This window comes from Oryzias melastigma, linkage group LG24, assembly GCF_002922805.2.
Source record: "Oryzias melastigma strain HK-1 linkage group LG24, ASM292280v2, whole genome shotgun sequence".
NCBI lineage: Eukaryota > Metazoa > Chordata > Actinopteri > Beloniformes > Adrianichthyidae > Oryzias > Oryzias melastigma.
This window is the reverse complement of record NC_050535.1, coordinates 190,519-204,930: the sequence shown is the minus strand read 5'-3', so window position 1 is coordinate 204,930 and position 14,412 is coordinate 190,519. Positions and strand designations below refer to the sequence as shown.

The window sequence follows — 14,412 nt, the reverse complement described above, 5'->3', positions numbered from 1 at the left end:
AAAAGCCCAGAAGGGATTATGATTACGTCTGCAAGTTTATTTTTGCCCACATGTACGTATATTCTTGTTTTGAGCTTTTTCTTTATTGCTATGGTAAAACAAAAGCGATTAAAAAAAGCACATCGTCTTCGTATCATTTGGTTGTACAGTTTAAATTCATAAACTTCCATTTGACGGTATCGTTGGGGATGTAGCTCAGTGGTAGAGCGCATGCTTTGCATGTATGAGGCCCCGGGTTCAATCCCCGGCATCTCCAGAACTTCTTCCTTTCCTGTCAAGTCCACGTCTGTTTCATGCATACGCCGCTTATATCACACTCATTATTTTTTTAAACTCTGCATTAGATCTTGATTCTTTATTTTTGTAGCAGGTTAACCAAACAAGTTTTTCATCAGCATGTTTAGCTTTTATTATCACGCGAGCAGCAGTACCAAGAACTTGTTTGACATTCTTAAGATTTGATGCCTCGTTCAAGTATTGATTTTGTTTTAAATTAATGTAAAAAAAAAAAACTCACCACGATAAAGAGAAAATCCCATATCCAGGATGTCTATTGGGAGATGTTTCTTTTTTCCAATAGACGTGAACGCACCATATGTACCCGCCCCCCGCGGTAACCAGGGAGACAAGCGTTGTTAGTTCGTCGATGCTAGCGGGTCTGATGCTTTCTATGAGCCTTATCGACGTCAAAGATGATTTTAAAGCACATTAAGACGCTTTTAACCCCTCAGGTAAGTTACCGGGAGTTTTTAATGCCTCTTTTGTTTGCTGGGATACTGTTTGGGTTCATATTTCGACGTTTTAGGGAGTTTTTTAGAGCTGTTCTCGCGCTGGTTTAGCTCTCTAAAGTTTTAGCTAGCTTGAACCGTTTTCGACTGTCGTGTCTTCGAGAGCGTCTCTGCGGTCTTCCCGCCGTCATAACGGTGGTTTCTGTGCGCTCCAGGAAAAGGTGGCTAAGCTGCCGTGCCTGGCGTGGGCTCCGAACAACGCCAAGGTGGCCGTGTGCACTCCTGACCGGGTGGTCCTGCTGTACGACGAGCAGGGCGAGAGGAGGGACAAGTTCTCCACCAAACCGGTGGACTCCAAGGTGAGACAGAAACACCTGTCAGCACTCCGGTCTTCCTCAGCCCCTCATCCATCCAGCTCCTGTCTCTGTGCCATGTGTTGTCAGTATGGGAAGGACAGCTACACGGTCACAGCCATGGCGTTCTCCCCGGACTCCACCAAGATCGCCATCGGCCAGTCCGACAACATCATCTACGTCTACAAGATCGGGGAGGACTGGTACGGCCTCAGCTTCTCTCTGAGCCGTTCATCAGGTGGTGACGGCTGTCATGTCTTTCACAGGGGAGACAAGAAGACCATCTGCAACAAGTTTGTCCAGACGGTAAGAAGACGCTGACGCAGAACAGAACGGGAGGAGAACTTTTCAGACCCGTAGAGGCTAAAGGTCCATTCTGATGCTTCAGAGCTGATGGTACAGCCCATCCGGAACGCCAAGAACCGTCAGACTTCTGGTTAAACGGAAAGACAGAGTCCAGATGGGTGTAGATCAACACGTCCAGCAGCAAGAACCATGAACGCTTCTCCATGTTCTCCAGTCAAAGCGGATTGATGCTGCTGTCATCTGCTTCATGAATGGGCAGATATTTAGTCCTGGGGGGCAGATTTGTGTTGGTCCTCCTGCTGCTCCTCAGGGTTCACCAGAAGTCGGATCAGGTCCAGCATGTTAGAGCAGCATCAGTGGGTGGTGTTCACTGTCATGCTGGATGAACTGGCTTCAGGTGGTTCTTCCAGCAGGACACAGAGCAGGCCCGGGGGGCTGAAGCGGCGAATGGCGAGGACCGTTCCCCCCTCCTGAAGTGAGGATGTGTTTCTGTTGCAGACCTTCGTGACCTGCCTCCTTTGGCCCGAGGAGAACAGCATCGTCTACGGCTTGTCCGACGGCCGGGTAGGTCACCAGAACATCTGGATCCTCTTTGAGCTTCAGAACCGTCTTCACTGAAACTGTTTGGACTGAAGCTCCAAAAGAAATCAGATGAAAAAAACAAGGAAAGAGGGAGCCTGAAATAGGAAAAAGGGTCTTAATGTTAAGAAGAACGTCATAAGACGGTGGTAAAATGACCTTTCACTTAACATGAAGTCTTATTAGATCTTAAAATCTGGAATCAAAGAGTTTCAGTGCAGCAGGAATATTGGAAACGGAAAAATAAACTGTTGGATAGAATCAGTTCAAAATATTGTTCAACTGCCTAATATTAGTATTTTTTGCTATTCCTAAGCTAATGGTCTGTATTTTTGAGTTTTTATGAACCTAATTGATGTTCATTTGTTTATAGTTTAAAAAATAAATGACTCATTTTAGGAAAAAAAATATGAACAGAATGAGAATCTGAGTAGAAGGTTGTCCATCTTAATAAATCCTCTTGAAGTCTAGAACCAGCACCTATTCCTAGAACATAAATCTACATTTTAAAAACTGTTGAGAACTGCCTGACAGATTTAATGTGGCTCCTCCATGTTATTAAAGGATTCTGTTCAATATAATGATTAGCATTTCTTAAATCAGTCAATTTGAGTTTTTTGGATCTTAAATCAAGTTTATTCCTTTATTTGGAGCAAAAGAATTTTGACTCATTTTCATAAAAATGACTGTATCTCTAGATCCGAGCTCTCAATGAGACAGAAAGTCTGAGAAAAGCTCGGACATTCTAGAGCAAAGAGAAGTTAAAACAACAGAACACCGGCTCAAATATGTTGAATGTGTAAAAATACTGAAATCTTGTCTGGGACGGGTCGAGCAGAACCGCAGAACGATGTCACATGTCAGAAATCATGAAAAAACGAGAACAGAAGAGCTGAAAAGCAGACACTAATCAGGACGATTCACAGAAGTGAAATCCGCTGTGGATGGAGGACATGAACCTGGAGTGAGTCAAAAAAACATGTCCGAAAACATCACGACTGTTCTGCAGAATCCTCAGTCTTTGTGGGTTTTCAACAGTTTGCAGTGAAAAACGGAAGTTTGGTTGAAGCAGAACTTCAGAGTGAATCCGTCCAGAAGAAAGTCAAGTCTTGGATTTGCAGCGTGTGGTCAGGAGAATGTCCATTCAGCGAATATTTAAGCGCAAACGTTCAGTCTTCGTTTGGTTTTCCACTTAAATGTTTCTTAAATTACCAAAAGAAAAGCACCATGAATGTGTAAAAGCAGCTTGTTTATGAGATTCAGTCACAGTGCTTAATGTTCTGAATACTGCAATTGGTTTCTTATGTACTGTATATAGATGAATACTTGAAATAACACGTATTCTACAATCTTTACTTTGGTAAAAAAAAGTATGAATATTCAAATCATTCTTAAATCATCATTTAAAAAAAGAAATATTGTCTTGTACTGTCTTTAGCTATATGGCGATACATATTGTATTATGACACGTATATCACAGCACAGTATACGGTAATATACATTGCAGTACATACTGTATTATATGTGTATTGTGATACATATTGGATTATGCTGTATGTATCGTGATACGTATCGTATCTCCAGACTCTAGTCAAGATGGAAAACATTTTACTTTGACTAAGATGTAGTTTGTAGAAAACCTCAAACTATGACTACATTTTCCAAGGAGGTTTGAGTGTTGGAGGTTTGGCGCGTGGACAGGACGTCTGGCGTCATGTGATGCAGATGTCCATCAGTAAACGTTTCGTCTCCTCAGGTCCGTCTGGCTGACACGCTCACCAACAAATCCTCCACCATCTACAGCACAGAGTTCTTCGTGGTCTCGCTGACCTCCAGGTAAACGCCGCGCTCCCGTTCGTGTCCGACCCCCCCGGTGGCGCCGGCTCACGTCTGCTGTGGTCAGTGTCTCTGGCAGGGGCATCCTGTCGGGGCATCACGACGGGACCATCGTCCGCTACTTCCTGAGTGACGACGGCTCCAGAGACTCTCAGGTACCGACTCCGCCCACGCTCCTCTGAAGGTTCTGGTCCCACAGACCCGCTGTGTTTCAGGGCCGGCTGGTGAAGCACCCGAGCCCCCCCTACGCGCTGGCCTGGGGCACCGACAGCTTCCTGGTGGGCAGCTGCGACAAGAAGGTGGTGGTGTACGACCGCGAGGGTCACGTCCTGCAGACCTTCGACTACAGCAGAGACGCGTCGCAGAAGACGCTCCACGTGGCGGCGGCCAGCCCCAGCGGGCACACGGTGGTGCTGGGCAGCCATGACCGGTCAGTGGGGGGGGTCACTCACAGCATAACTGGGAGACGCGCTCAGACCCGCCCCCTGTCTGTCCAGGCTGCGGGTGTTCAACTGGGTCCCCAGCAGAGGCCTGTGGGACGAGGCCAAGCCCAAAGAGATCCCCGACCTCCACAGCGTCACCAGCCTGGCGTGGAGGAGGGACGGCTCGCGCCTGTGCGCTGTAAGAGCTGCTGCTGCTCCGCAGACCGACGCGGATTCAAACCCTCATCCGTCTGCTGTCCTGACAGGGAACCATGTGTGGGGGGGCGGAGATGTTTGACTGCTACCTGCGCAGAATCAACTACAAGAAGAAGTTTGAGATCACCTACGTCAGCCTGAGCCAGGTACCACACCTGTCTCGAGGGTCGGATTCATCCAGGAGGTTTTCACTCATGTCTGCCCTCAAACTGCAGGATTTGACCTGTTTGTGGACGTCGTGTTCACCAACGGACCAAATGTTCCCTAAAAGTTTGACCAGCGTTTTTATAAGACAAAAAGCGACTGTTCTGACCCGGTCAGAGCCGGTTTGGACCGCAGACGACTACATAACCTGTAACCATGGAAACCAGAAACTCAGTTTCCTCCATGGTCACATTCACATGGTGAAGCAGACTTTCAAAATAAAAGCAGAAATGGAAGAGATTACTATTGAGAAAGTTACTCCTGCTGACCAGGATGTCCTCTGAAACCATCATTCATCCATCCTTTCATCCATCATCCAACAATCCATCATCCATCCATCCATCATCCAACAATCCATCATCCAACAATCCATCATCCATCCATCCATCATCCAACAATCCATCATCCAACAATCATCCATCCATCCATCCATCCATCCATCCATCATCCATTCATCCATCATCCATCCATCCATCATCCATTCATCCATCATCCAACAATCCATCATCCATCCATCATCCAACAATCATCAATCATCCATCCATCATCCAACAATCATCCATCCATCCATCATCCATCCATCATCCAACAATCCATCCATCCATCCATTCATCATCCAACAATCATCCATCCATCCATCATCCAACAATCCATCCATCCATCATCCAACAATCATCCATCCATCCATCCATCATCCATCCATCCATCATCCATCCATCCATCTGAATCCCTTACCAGGTAACAGGTCAGTGGATTTGGCTGCATTTGGATGGAGGCGGGGCCGACCTCAGCAGGTCTTTGTCACACCCCTGCACCACCATGCACGCTTTTACAGAAACCAGGAGACATAAATCCATCCAGTCACACCCAAAGAATTTGAACCTGATGAACCCCAGCAATCCCAGACCATGACACTTCCTCTGCAGCCATTGAAACCTTACGATTGATGAAGGGCTTTTGTTTCCAGAGGATGTAAGCGTCTGTGTTCTGTCTGCAGGTGATCATCAGAAACTACTCCACAGGTACGCGGGTGGTGCTCCGCTCCTACAACGACTACGAGCTGGGGGAGGTGAAGATCATGGGGAGGGACCGCTTCCTGGTGGCCCGCACCTCAGACTCCATCCTGCTGGGAGACCTGATGACCAACAGGCTGAGCGAGGTCATCCCAAAGCCCCTCCCACAGGTCACACTTCCTGTTCGGGGGGCTCACTCTTCCTGTGTGCTGCTCTTCCAGGTTCCCTGGTCTGGTTCTGGAGGAAACGAGAAGTTCTTCTTCGACAATGAGAACGTGAGGAAACTGTTTTTGGTTGAACAAAAGTTTAAGATGTCTTCTAAGCAGAAGGTGATTTTTCTCCAGGTGTGCATGATCTTTAACGTTGGTGAGCTGAGCCTGGTGGAGTACAGCAGCAACACAGTCCTGGGCTCGGTCCGAACGGAGTTCATGAGCCCCCACCTCATCAGGTGAGCAGCTACCTGATAATCATATCCAAACCATGGTCATCAGCTTTCATCTGTCTGTTCTGAAGAAAGATGGATTTAAGAAACAGTCACTGAGGAAGGATTTCATCTGAACAGTATTTATCTCAGAAACTGTTTGGTTGATGGATGTTTGTGAGCGGAGCTTCCAGCTCTGTCCTTAAGGGGGCAGCATGGAGTCTGGTGTTAGACACTGAAGTCAGATCCTCTCATGGCTGCTGCAGGAAGTCGTCCTGGACTGCAGGGTGGACCTTACAGAAATCTGCCCTTAACAATCAGCTGAAGCTTTGTGTGTTTGTGTTGGTCTGTGTGTCCAGTGTGCGACTGAACGAGCGGAGTCAGGCAGGACTCGAAGACAACAAGAAGCTGGCTTATCTGATTGACATGAAAACCATCGCCGTCGGTATGAAATGTGGTTGTTTCCTGTTAGAAAGCATTTGTTTTCACATTTTCAGAAGAACTTCAAAATAAAAGCTTCTTTGACCTAGAATTCTGATTGATGAAGACACTTCAGTGATAAACGTAGACGACAGATGTGTTTGGATCAGAGAAACTGCTGTTCTGCATGTTGACTTGAGCTGAACATCTTGACCACGTTTAAGGCCGATGAACGTGTCCACATGATGGACAGCCTCACTCGGCTTTGGTCACATGCTGCCATATAAACTCACCCCCCTCTTTGGCTTCCCCTTCAGTGGACCTGCTCAAAGGCATCAACATAGGAACCATCAGCCACACCTCCAAGATTCTCTGGCTGGAGCTGAACGAGACCGGACGCCACCTGCTGTTCAGAGACAGGAAGCTGCAGGTGAGGCTGAAGCTGTAGATGAAGCTGTAGATGAAGCTGCAGGTGAAGCTGCAGGTGAGGTTCAGCTCCAGGCAGGAGGAGAAGGATCCATCTCACAGACACACCTGAAGGAGTGCAGGAGGATCCTGATGTTCAGAGAGATCATGTGAAGCTGGTCTCCATCATGCAGAGGTCCTCCTGTGATCTTCATGTTCCTCCTCAGATGATTTCTGCAATCTCTGTAGTTTAGTAGAAAATGCTCCTTACAAAGGCAGGTCGATACAGGATGAACAGATTCACTGAGGAAAGAAGATTCCATTTTAAAACATATTAGACCTACAAACATATTCATCAGACATCCAAGCATCAAAACACTCGTTACAGGAATTTCTGCTGAATTTCAGCTTAATATTCAATTCAATTCAATTTTATTTATACAGCCCAAAATCACAAAGAAAATCTCCTCATTGGGCTTCAAAGTATGAACAATAGTTAAAAACTAAGACTAAATGTTCTGCTGAATTTTCTGCCTAATAATTACAAATAAATTACACCTGAATTTCTGCTAAATTACGGCTGAAATTCTGCCGTCTTCAGAAACATCTTATTTTGTCAGTAATTCAACAAACTGACGTTTCAAATGTTTATCTCACTTCAAAGTATTTTTCTTTCTTTACATTGTTTAATCTTTAAATTGGTTTTACGTGAATAATGGAAGCTGCTGAAGAATCTCCTTCTTCAAACACGTTTGTCAGTTTTCTGGCTGCAGACGCTCAGACCTCAGCCTGCAGTGAAGCCCTGAGACTCTGTCTGCTCCATCATTCCTCCTCAGCTCCACCTGTACGACATCCGCTCCTCAGCGAGGACCACCCTGCTGAGCTACTGCTCCTTCGTCCAGTGGGTGCCCGGCAGCGATGTGGTCGTCGCCCAGAGCGACAGGAACCTCTGCATCTGGTACTCCATCGACAGCCCAGAGAGCGTCACCATGTTCCCCATCAAGGTGAGGCGGGATCTGTGGATGCAGAGCGGGATCGACGCGGATCACTGAAGCAGAAGGGTCCACACATCCCAGAATGCTCCTCTGCCCTCTCAGGGAGACATCGTGGACTTGGAGAGAGCCGAGGGCAAAACCAACGTCCTGGTGAAGGAGGGGGCCAACACGGTGGCGTACACGCTGGACGAAGGTCTCGTCGAGTTCGGAACCGCCATCGATGACGGAGACTACGTCAGGTGAGCGGGGGGTGAAAGCAGCTTCCTGCAGCTCCTCCAGCGTTTCTGAGGACAGCTGCGCATCTGACCAGCACAGCTTTGTTTGATCACATGAACCCCTCAGAGCTGAAGCTCTTCTGAAGCCCAGCAGCTCTGAAGACAGACAGAAATAGGATCACAGCGGATCAGACTGATGCTGGCACGCCCATCAGCTGCTTTCAGATCAGAGTTCCTGACCTCCTTCAGCTGTCAGATGTTTTCTAAGTTCACTCTGAGGGAGTCAAAGCTGTGAAATCATCTCACCAAAACATCAGCTGAGAGCTGGAGGAGCTGCAGAGTCCAGCTCTCCTTTAAACTGAAGAAACACACCTCCTCCTCCTCTTCATGTTGATGCTTCGATTTGTCTTCAGCAGCATTTAGGTCAGATCCAGGTTTTCTGTCAGGACTATTATCTTGTGTTCCTCCTGGTTTTATGATTTTGTTCAAATGACCCAAATCCCACAGGAAGATTCAAGGAAGAACCCAGATCGATTCCTGATCCTGAGGGTTAAAACGGATCTCCAGGAGGTCCGGATCCGACTGTTTCCCAGCCTTCCTTAGGTGCTGCTAAGCTCTTCTTTGTTAATGTTTGGTCCTCAGAGCCATGGACTTCCTGGAGACCATGGAGATGTCGGTGGAGATCGAGGCCATGTGGAAGATGCTCAGCAAGCTGGCTCTGGAGGCTCAGCAGCTGCACATCGCAGAAAGGTGGAGCACACGCCGGTCACCTGACTCACACGCCACGCCCCTCAGAGAAACACGGAGGAAGTCTGTCGACTTCCTGTTCAGAGTCAGAGCAGGAAGAATGTCCCTGCATGACCTCCCCTCAAAGTCCCCTCCTCATCAAAGTCCGTTCTCCATCTCTTCATCATTTTCTCCAACGCTGCAGACTGAAATTCTCTGTCATCCATAATTCACACGCCGTTCGTTAGGGTGAAATCTGGGAAAGAGTCGTTTGTCTTAACGAGAGACGGAGAAACTTTTAATTGTAAGACTTTGCTGGTGATTCAGAGGGAAAGGCTGCGACTGTTCCTCTGTGTTCCTCGGCTGAGGATGAAGGTTTTTCAGGGTTCTCTGCGTCTCGTCTCGCAGGTGTTTCGCCGCTCTGGGAGACGTCTCCATGGTCCGCTTTCTCAGAAGAACCAGCGACACTGCCGACGAGGTTTCCCTGGAAACCGTACGTACCCCACCCGTGGTCATGTGACCTCCAGATAAAGACGCCCCAGCTGAAGCGACAGTTTGGACGTGTAACGTGTCTGTTTGAACCTCCAGGGTGAAGACGGACTGTCCCATTACAAGGTCCAGGCCCGTCTGGCCATGCTGGACAAGAACTTTAAGCTAGCAGAGATGCACTTTGTGGAGCATGTGGGTGACGCTCCTGATTCAGACTGTACCTGAACACACCGTCCCTTCAGCAGCAGCTGGAAGTCACTTTGTTAAACATTGTGTCTGATGTTTCACCTGTAGGGGGCGCTGGATGAAGCCGTTGAGGCCTACAAACACCTGCAGATGTGGGACGACGCCATCGCTTTGGCTGAAGCAAAGGTAAGCGTGAGCGTCAAGAAGCAGACGGGTTTGACAGAACATACGTCGGCTTTATTCTACTTTTACACAAGCTGGTGTCGAGTGTTTGGGTCATGAACGTCTTTGTCAAACTGCAGCTGCTGCCAGCAGCCTGTTCATATCCAACAGTTTAACCGTTTCTGTGGCTCTCAGGGCTACCCGGAGCTGGACCGCCTGCGAGCCAGCCAGTACGAGTGGCTGCTGCAGACCGGCCAGCAGAACGAAGCCGGGGAGGTCAAGGAGAGGCAGGGAGACTTCCACGGCGCCATCCAGCACTACCTGAAGGCCGGACTGCCCACCAAAGCCGCCCACGTGGCCATCAGCCACTCGGAGATCATCAACAGCAGCGAAACCGTGGAGGCCATCGCCGCCAGCCTCATCAAGGGCGAGTTTTACGAGAGAGTGAGTTGGTCAGAAAAGAGTCAGACCAGGACTGTCTCATCCTGGTCCTCCAGAACCACCATCCCTGATCCAGGTAACCAGCTGTTAAGCAGGGAGTTCAGGCGAACAGGCAGGGTGGAGGTTCTGGACCAGAATTGGAAATACAACCCCAGAACAGAAGTTCTGAGTCTTCTGTAGGACCGTGACAGCGTGGAACCTCCTTCTGCTGCTCCGTCCAGGTGGGAGATCTGTACGAGAAGAGCGGGAACAAGCTCCGGGCTCTGGAGTGGTACCGCAAAGGAGGAGCCTACACCAAAGGTGAGCCAGTGACGCTCCACCCCTCACCTTCAGTCACGTGGGTCTGGTTGGTCTTTCTGGGCAGGAATCTGCTGGTTTCTGGTGAAAGGTCGTTGACCTCGACTAGGATACAGGGGGTGTAGACATAGAGGAGACGAGCTGCCGGACAGCAGGTCGATGGGCCGAGCGCCGGCGTCCAGCTAATGTTTCTCCTTCCTGCAGCGGTGGAGCTGGCTCGCGGGGCCTTTCCTGCTGAGGTGGTGAAGCTGGAGGAGGCCTGGGGAGACTACCTCGTCCAGCAGAAGCAGATGGACGCCGCCATCAACCACTTCATCGAGGCGGGGTAAGAGGAGGTCACATAACTATGAGCAGGTGGAGGAAATGTGACACACGAGGAACCGAAGGTGGTCAGGAATCATGAGGAGGAGGAGCTTCTTCATGCTGGAAGCCCAAACTTCTGCTAGAAAACTGACCAGGAGATGAAGATAAACGCCAATTTTTACCTCTAAAATTAGCAGATTGGTTTTCACTGCGTTCTGGTTTCCTTTCAGCTGCGCCCTCAAAGCCATTGAGGCGGCCATCGCCGCCCGCCAGTGGAAGAAAGCCGTCCACATCCTGGACATCCAGGACGACCCGTCCACCGCCAAGCACTACATGAAGATCGCTCAGCACTACGCCTCCATACGCGACTATGAGGTGATGAGAAGTTCCACCTGGAATTGATCATTTGTGGGGAGTGACCAAAACCCAACAAAAGACTAGAAGAAGAGACTCCTGAGGTGACTAGAAGCTGCAATGACAGAGAATCCATGTTTCCTGTTGACCTGCAGATGGCAGAGCAGCTCTTTGTGAAAGGAGGTCACGTCAAAGACGCCATCGCCATGTACACGGCAGCGGGACGCTGGGAGGAGGTCCACAAGGTTTGTGTCTGAAGTTTCGGTCCGGTTCCGGCCGCCGTCGTCTGACATGTCGGCTCTGCAGCTGGCGGTCACCTGCATGACGGAGGAGGAGGTCACGGCTCTGTACGTGGGCAGAGCGCAGGAGATGGAGCGAGACGGGAGGTTCAAGGAGGCCGAGAGGTGACCCGCCGCCCGCAGGCACACCGCCACGCCACGCCCCCCCTCACCATCATCTGCTGTTTGCAGACTGCTGGCCACGGTCAACCAGATCGACCTCGCCATCACCTTCTACAAGAAGAACCAGATGTTTGATGACGTCATTCGCCTGGTGGCGAAGCATTACCCCGACCTGCTGACCGAGACGCATCTCCACCTCGCCAAAGTGAGACGCCACCGATCCGTTCAGTTCAGACGGTTTGAGGAAAACTTCCAGATAAACAGACAATCTGTTTTGGTGTTCCTCTTTTAAGTTTTGTTTGAAAGTTTCATCCTTTAGATGTGTCGAGCCCGGGACCTGAAACTGGAGATTTTAGTCTTTTTTTGTTAGAATTCTGACATCATTTCTCCACGATCCAAACAGGCTTTCTCTGGAGAACTTTCAGCTAAACTCCTCACATTTACGGTATTTTGTATGAACCTGTTGTGTGACTCACACGTGAGCTTCTTTTCGGGCAGGAGTTGGAGGAGGAGCTTAGGTTCTCTGAGGCGGAGTTTCACTACATGGAGGCTGAAGACTGGAAGTCTGCCGTGCAGATGTACAGAGCCAAGAACATGTGGGAGGATGCGTACAGGGTAGGAGGTCACTTCTGTTTCCAAGCCTGCCTCCTGTTGCCCCGCCCCCTCTCCGTCCTGCTTAGACAAAGTCATAAAAATAACACAGTTTTTTCAAAATGGCTGCTTTTCTGTTAGTAGCCTGGTGGTGATGAACAGATTTATGTCATTTTTAGAAGAATCTGCAAAAGTAAAATTTCCTTAGCAACTGAAGTTTTTTGTAACCACACCCACATTCCTAATGTGTTCCTATCATTTTATTTATCGATTCGTTCAACTTGAACCAATGATTCATGTATTAAACTTTTGTAATATTCGGTTAAAAAATATATAAGCAACAGGGGAACTCCACTCTTGTGTGCACGCCACGCCAATGCCGTTCAAAATGTACAAAGTTTAAAACCAACATTTTTCCCCGAGTAACTGATCAGTAAAACTCACAGAGGTTGGAGGTGAGAGGCCAAAATCTTTAGGAGGAGTTTGAATTTGTAGGCGGTACTAAAGAGGATTTTTGGAAAATCCAAGATGGCGGCCTGCTCCTGAGGTCAAAGGTTAACGAAGCTTTGGTTGAAGACTTCACCTGGTGGTGTGTGTTTGACATTTTGTAAGGATTGTTGAACAAAAGTTCTTAAACTTTGCCGTTGATCCTGTCCCCATCCCATAATAATTCCCAAACTTCCACTGGAAAAATGTTTAAAAATATGAAAACCTTCATTGTCAGATTATAGAACATAAAAATACTGACCTAAGCAAATGTTTAAAGTTTAGTTTTCTCAAGCAGATGTCTGTGATTATTGAGGACCAAACCGAGGTCCTCCTGTCTTCTGATGACCGCTGTGCTGCAGACCAGGAATCTTCCAGAAACCTGTTTTTGACTGTAACCTGTGTGCTCAGGTGGCGAAGAAGCACGGGAGCGACAGTGCGCAGAAGGTGGTCTTCCTGTGGGCCCGGAGCCTGGGGGGGGAAGCCGCCGTCAAACTCCTCAACAAGTTCAGCCTCCTGGAGACGGCCATCGAGTTCTCAACCGAGAAATTGTGAGCGTAACGCGCCGGAGACGCTCGTCCGTTCATCCTCAGGATCCTAACCAACGTCTCGTCCTCAGCAACTTCGACTTTGCCTTCGAGCTGGTCCGCCTGTCCAACAAGGAGAGGCTCCCAGAGATTCACCTCAAGTACGCCCTCTACCTGGAGGACGAGGTAGAGCCGCCACGTCAGTATCGGATCTTTAAACAGAACATCTCAGAACTCTGACAGCCTTCATCCTCCAGGGAAAGTTTCCTGAGGCAGAGGTGGAGTTCATCCGAGCAGGAAAACCCAAAGAGGCCGTGTTGATGTGAGTGTAGCAGAACTTCTCCAGACTGGAAGTTCTAGAAGTTTATCTGGTAAAGGAGAAGGAAGATGAGTCCTGATTAGAGCAAGGGAAGCTGGAGTTTCTCTGCAGTTGAACATCTTCAGAGGTTCTAAGTTTCTCCAGGTCTGACTATGACATCACTGATCAGCCTGGAGAAACCCAAACCCTCAGATGTTTCTAGTTTGGTGGGAAAGTGACTCATCTGACAGAATAACCTCATCCAGGTACGTCGACAACAAGGACTGGGCCAACGCGGAGCGGGTGGCTGAGAACCACGACCCCGAAAGCATTCCCGACGTTCTGGTGGGTCAAGCCAAGTTCAGCCTGGATCAGAAGGAGTTCCAGAAGTCTGAGGCACTGCTGCTCCGAGCCCAGAGGCCCGAACTGGCTGTCAAGTTCTATAAGGTAAGCCGCCGCAGGAGCAGAATGTGAGGTAGAACCGGAACACGGTCCGGACACACGGTCCAGACCGTCACTAGAACACGGTCCAGACCGTCACTAGAACACGGTCCAGACCGTCACTAGAACACGGTCCAGACCGTCATTAGAACACTGTCCAGACCGTCACTAGAACACGATCCAGACCGTCATTAGAACACGGTCCAGACCGTCACTGGAACACGGTCCAGACCGTCACTGGAACACGGTCCAGACCGTCATTAGAACACTGTCCAGACCGTCACTAGAACACGATCCAGACCGTCACTAGAACACGGTCCAGACCGTCACTGGAACACGATCCAGACCGTCACTAGAACACGATCCAGACCGTCGCTAGAACACGGTCCAGACCGTCGCTAGAACACGGTCCAGACCGTCATTAGAACACGGTCCAGACCGTCACTAGAACACGGTCCAGACCGTCGCTAGAACACGATCCAGACCGTCACTAGAACACGGTCCAGACCGTCGCTAGAACACGGTCCAGACCGTCATTAGAACACGGTCCAGACCGTCGCTAGAACACGGTCCAGACCGTCGCTAGAACACGATCCA

General features: G+C 49.1%; 1 protein-coding gene and 1 non-coding gene across 2 annotated transcripts in view; both read left to right on the top strand.

Moving 5' to 3' along the window:
* The first annotated feature begins 184 nt into the window (after positions 1–184).
* On the top strand, positions 185–256 carry trnaa-ugc. Its single transcript has one exon. It is a non-coding gene; the product is annotated as a tRNA-Ala (tRNA).
* Positions 257–356: 100 nt separating this feature from the next.
* ift172 (intraflagellar transport 172) overlaps positions 357–14,412 on the top strand; it is a gene marked incomplete in the record, with an annotated part of 20,636 nt that continues 6,580 nt past the window's right edge. The window contains 33 exon segments of the mRNA XM_024290972.2: positions 357–731; positions 944–1,087; positions 1,172–1,284; positions 1,348–1,387; positions 1,886–1,951; positions 3,723–3,802; positions 3,870–3,957; positions 4,018–4,232; positions 4,300–4,423; positions 4,491–4,586; positions 5,642–5,803; positions 5,879–5,932; positions 6,002–6,105; positions 6,438–6,523; positions 6,816–6,928; positions 7,740–7,907; positions 8,001–8,137; positions 8,756–8,863; positions 9,248–9,332; positions 9,428–9,520; positions 9,623–9,700; positions 9,872–10,120; positions 10,339–10,417; positions 10,619–10,739; positions 10,948–11,092; positions 11,227–11,316; positions 11,378–11,475; positions 11,542–11,677; positions 11,971–12,087; positions 12,961–13,100; positions 13,169–13,262; positions 13,334–13,398; positions 13,641–13,821. Of these exon segments, the coding sequence (XP_024146740.1) occupies positions 693–731; positions 944–1,087; positions 1,172–1,284; positions 1,348–1,387; positions 1,886–1,951; positions 3,723–3,802; positions 3,870–3,957; positions 4,018–4,232; positions 4,300–4,423; positions 4,491–4,586; positions 5,642–5,803; positions 5,879–5,932; positions 6,002–6,105; positions 6,438–6,523; positions 6,816–6,928; positions 7,740–7,907; positions 8,001–8,137; positions 8,756–8,863; positions 9,248–9,332; positions 9,428–9,520; positions 9,623–9,700; positions 9,872–10,120; positions 10,339–10,417; positions 10,619–10,739; positions 10,948–11,092; positions 11,227–11,316; positions 11,378–11,475; positions 11,542–11,677; positions 11,971–12,087; positions 12,961–13,100; positions 13,169–13,262; positions 13,334–13,398; positions 13,641–13,821 (3,708 nt within the window).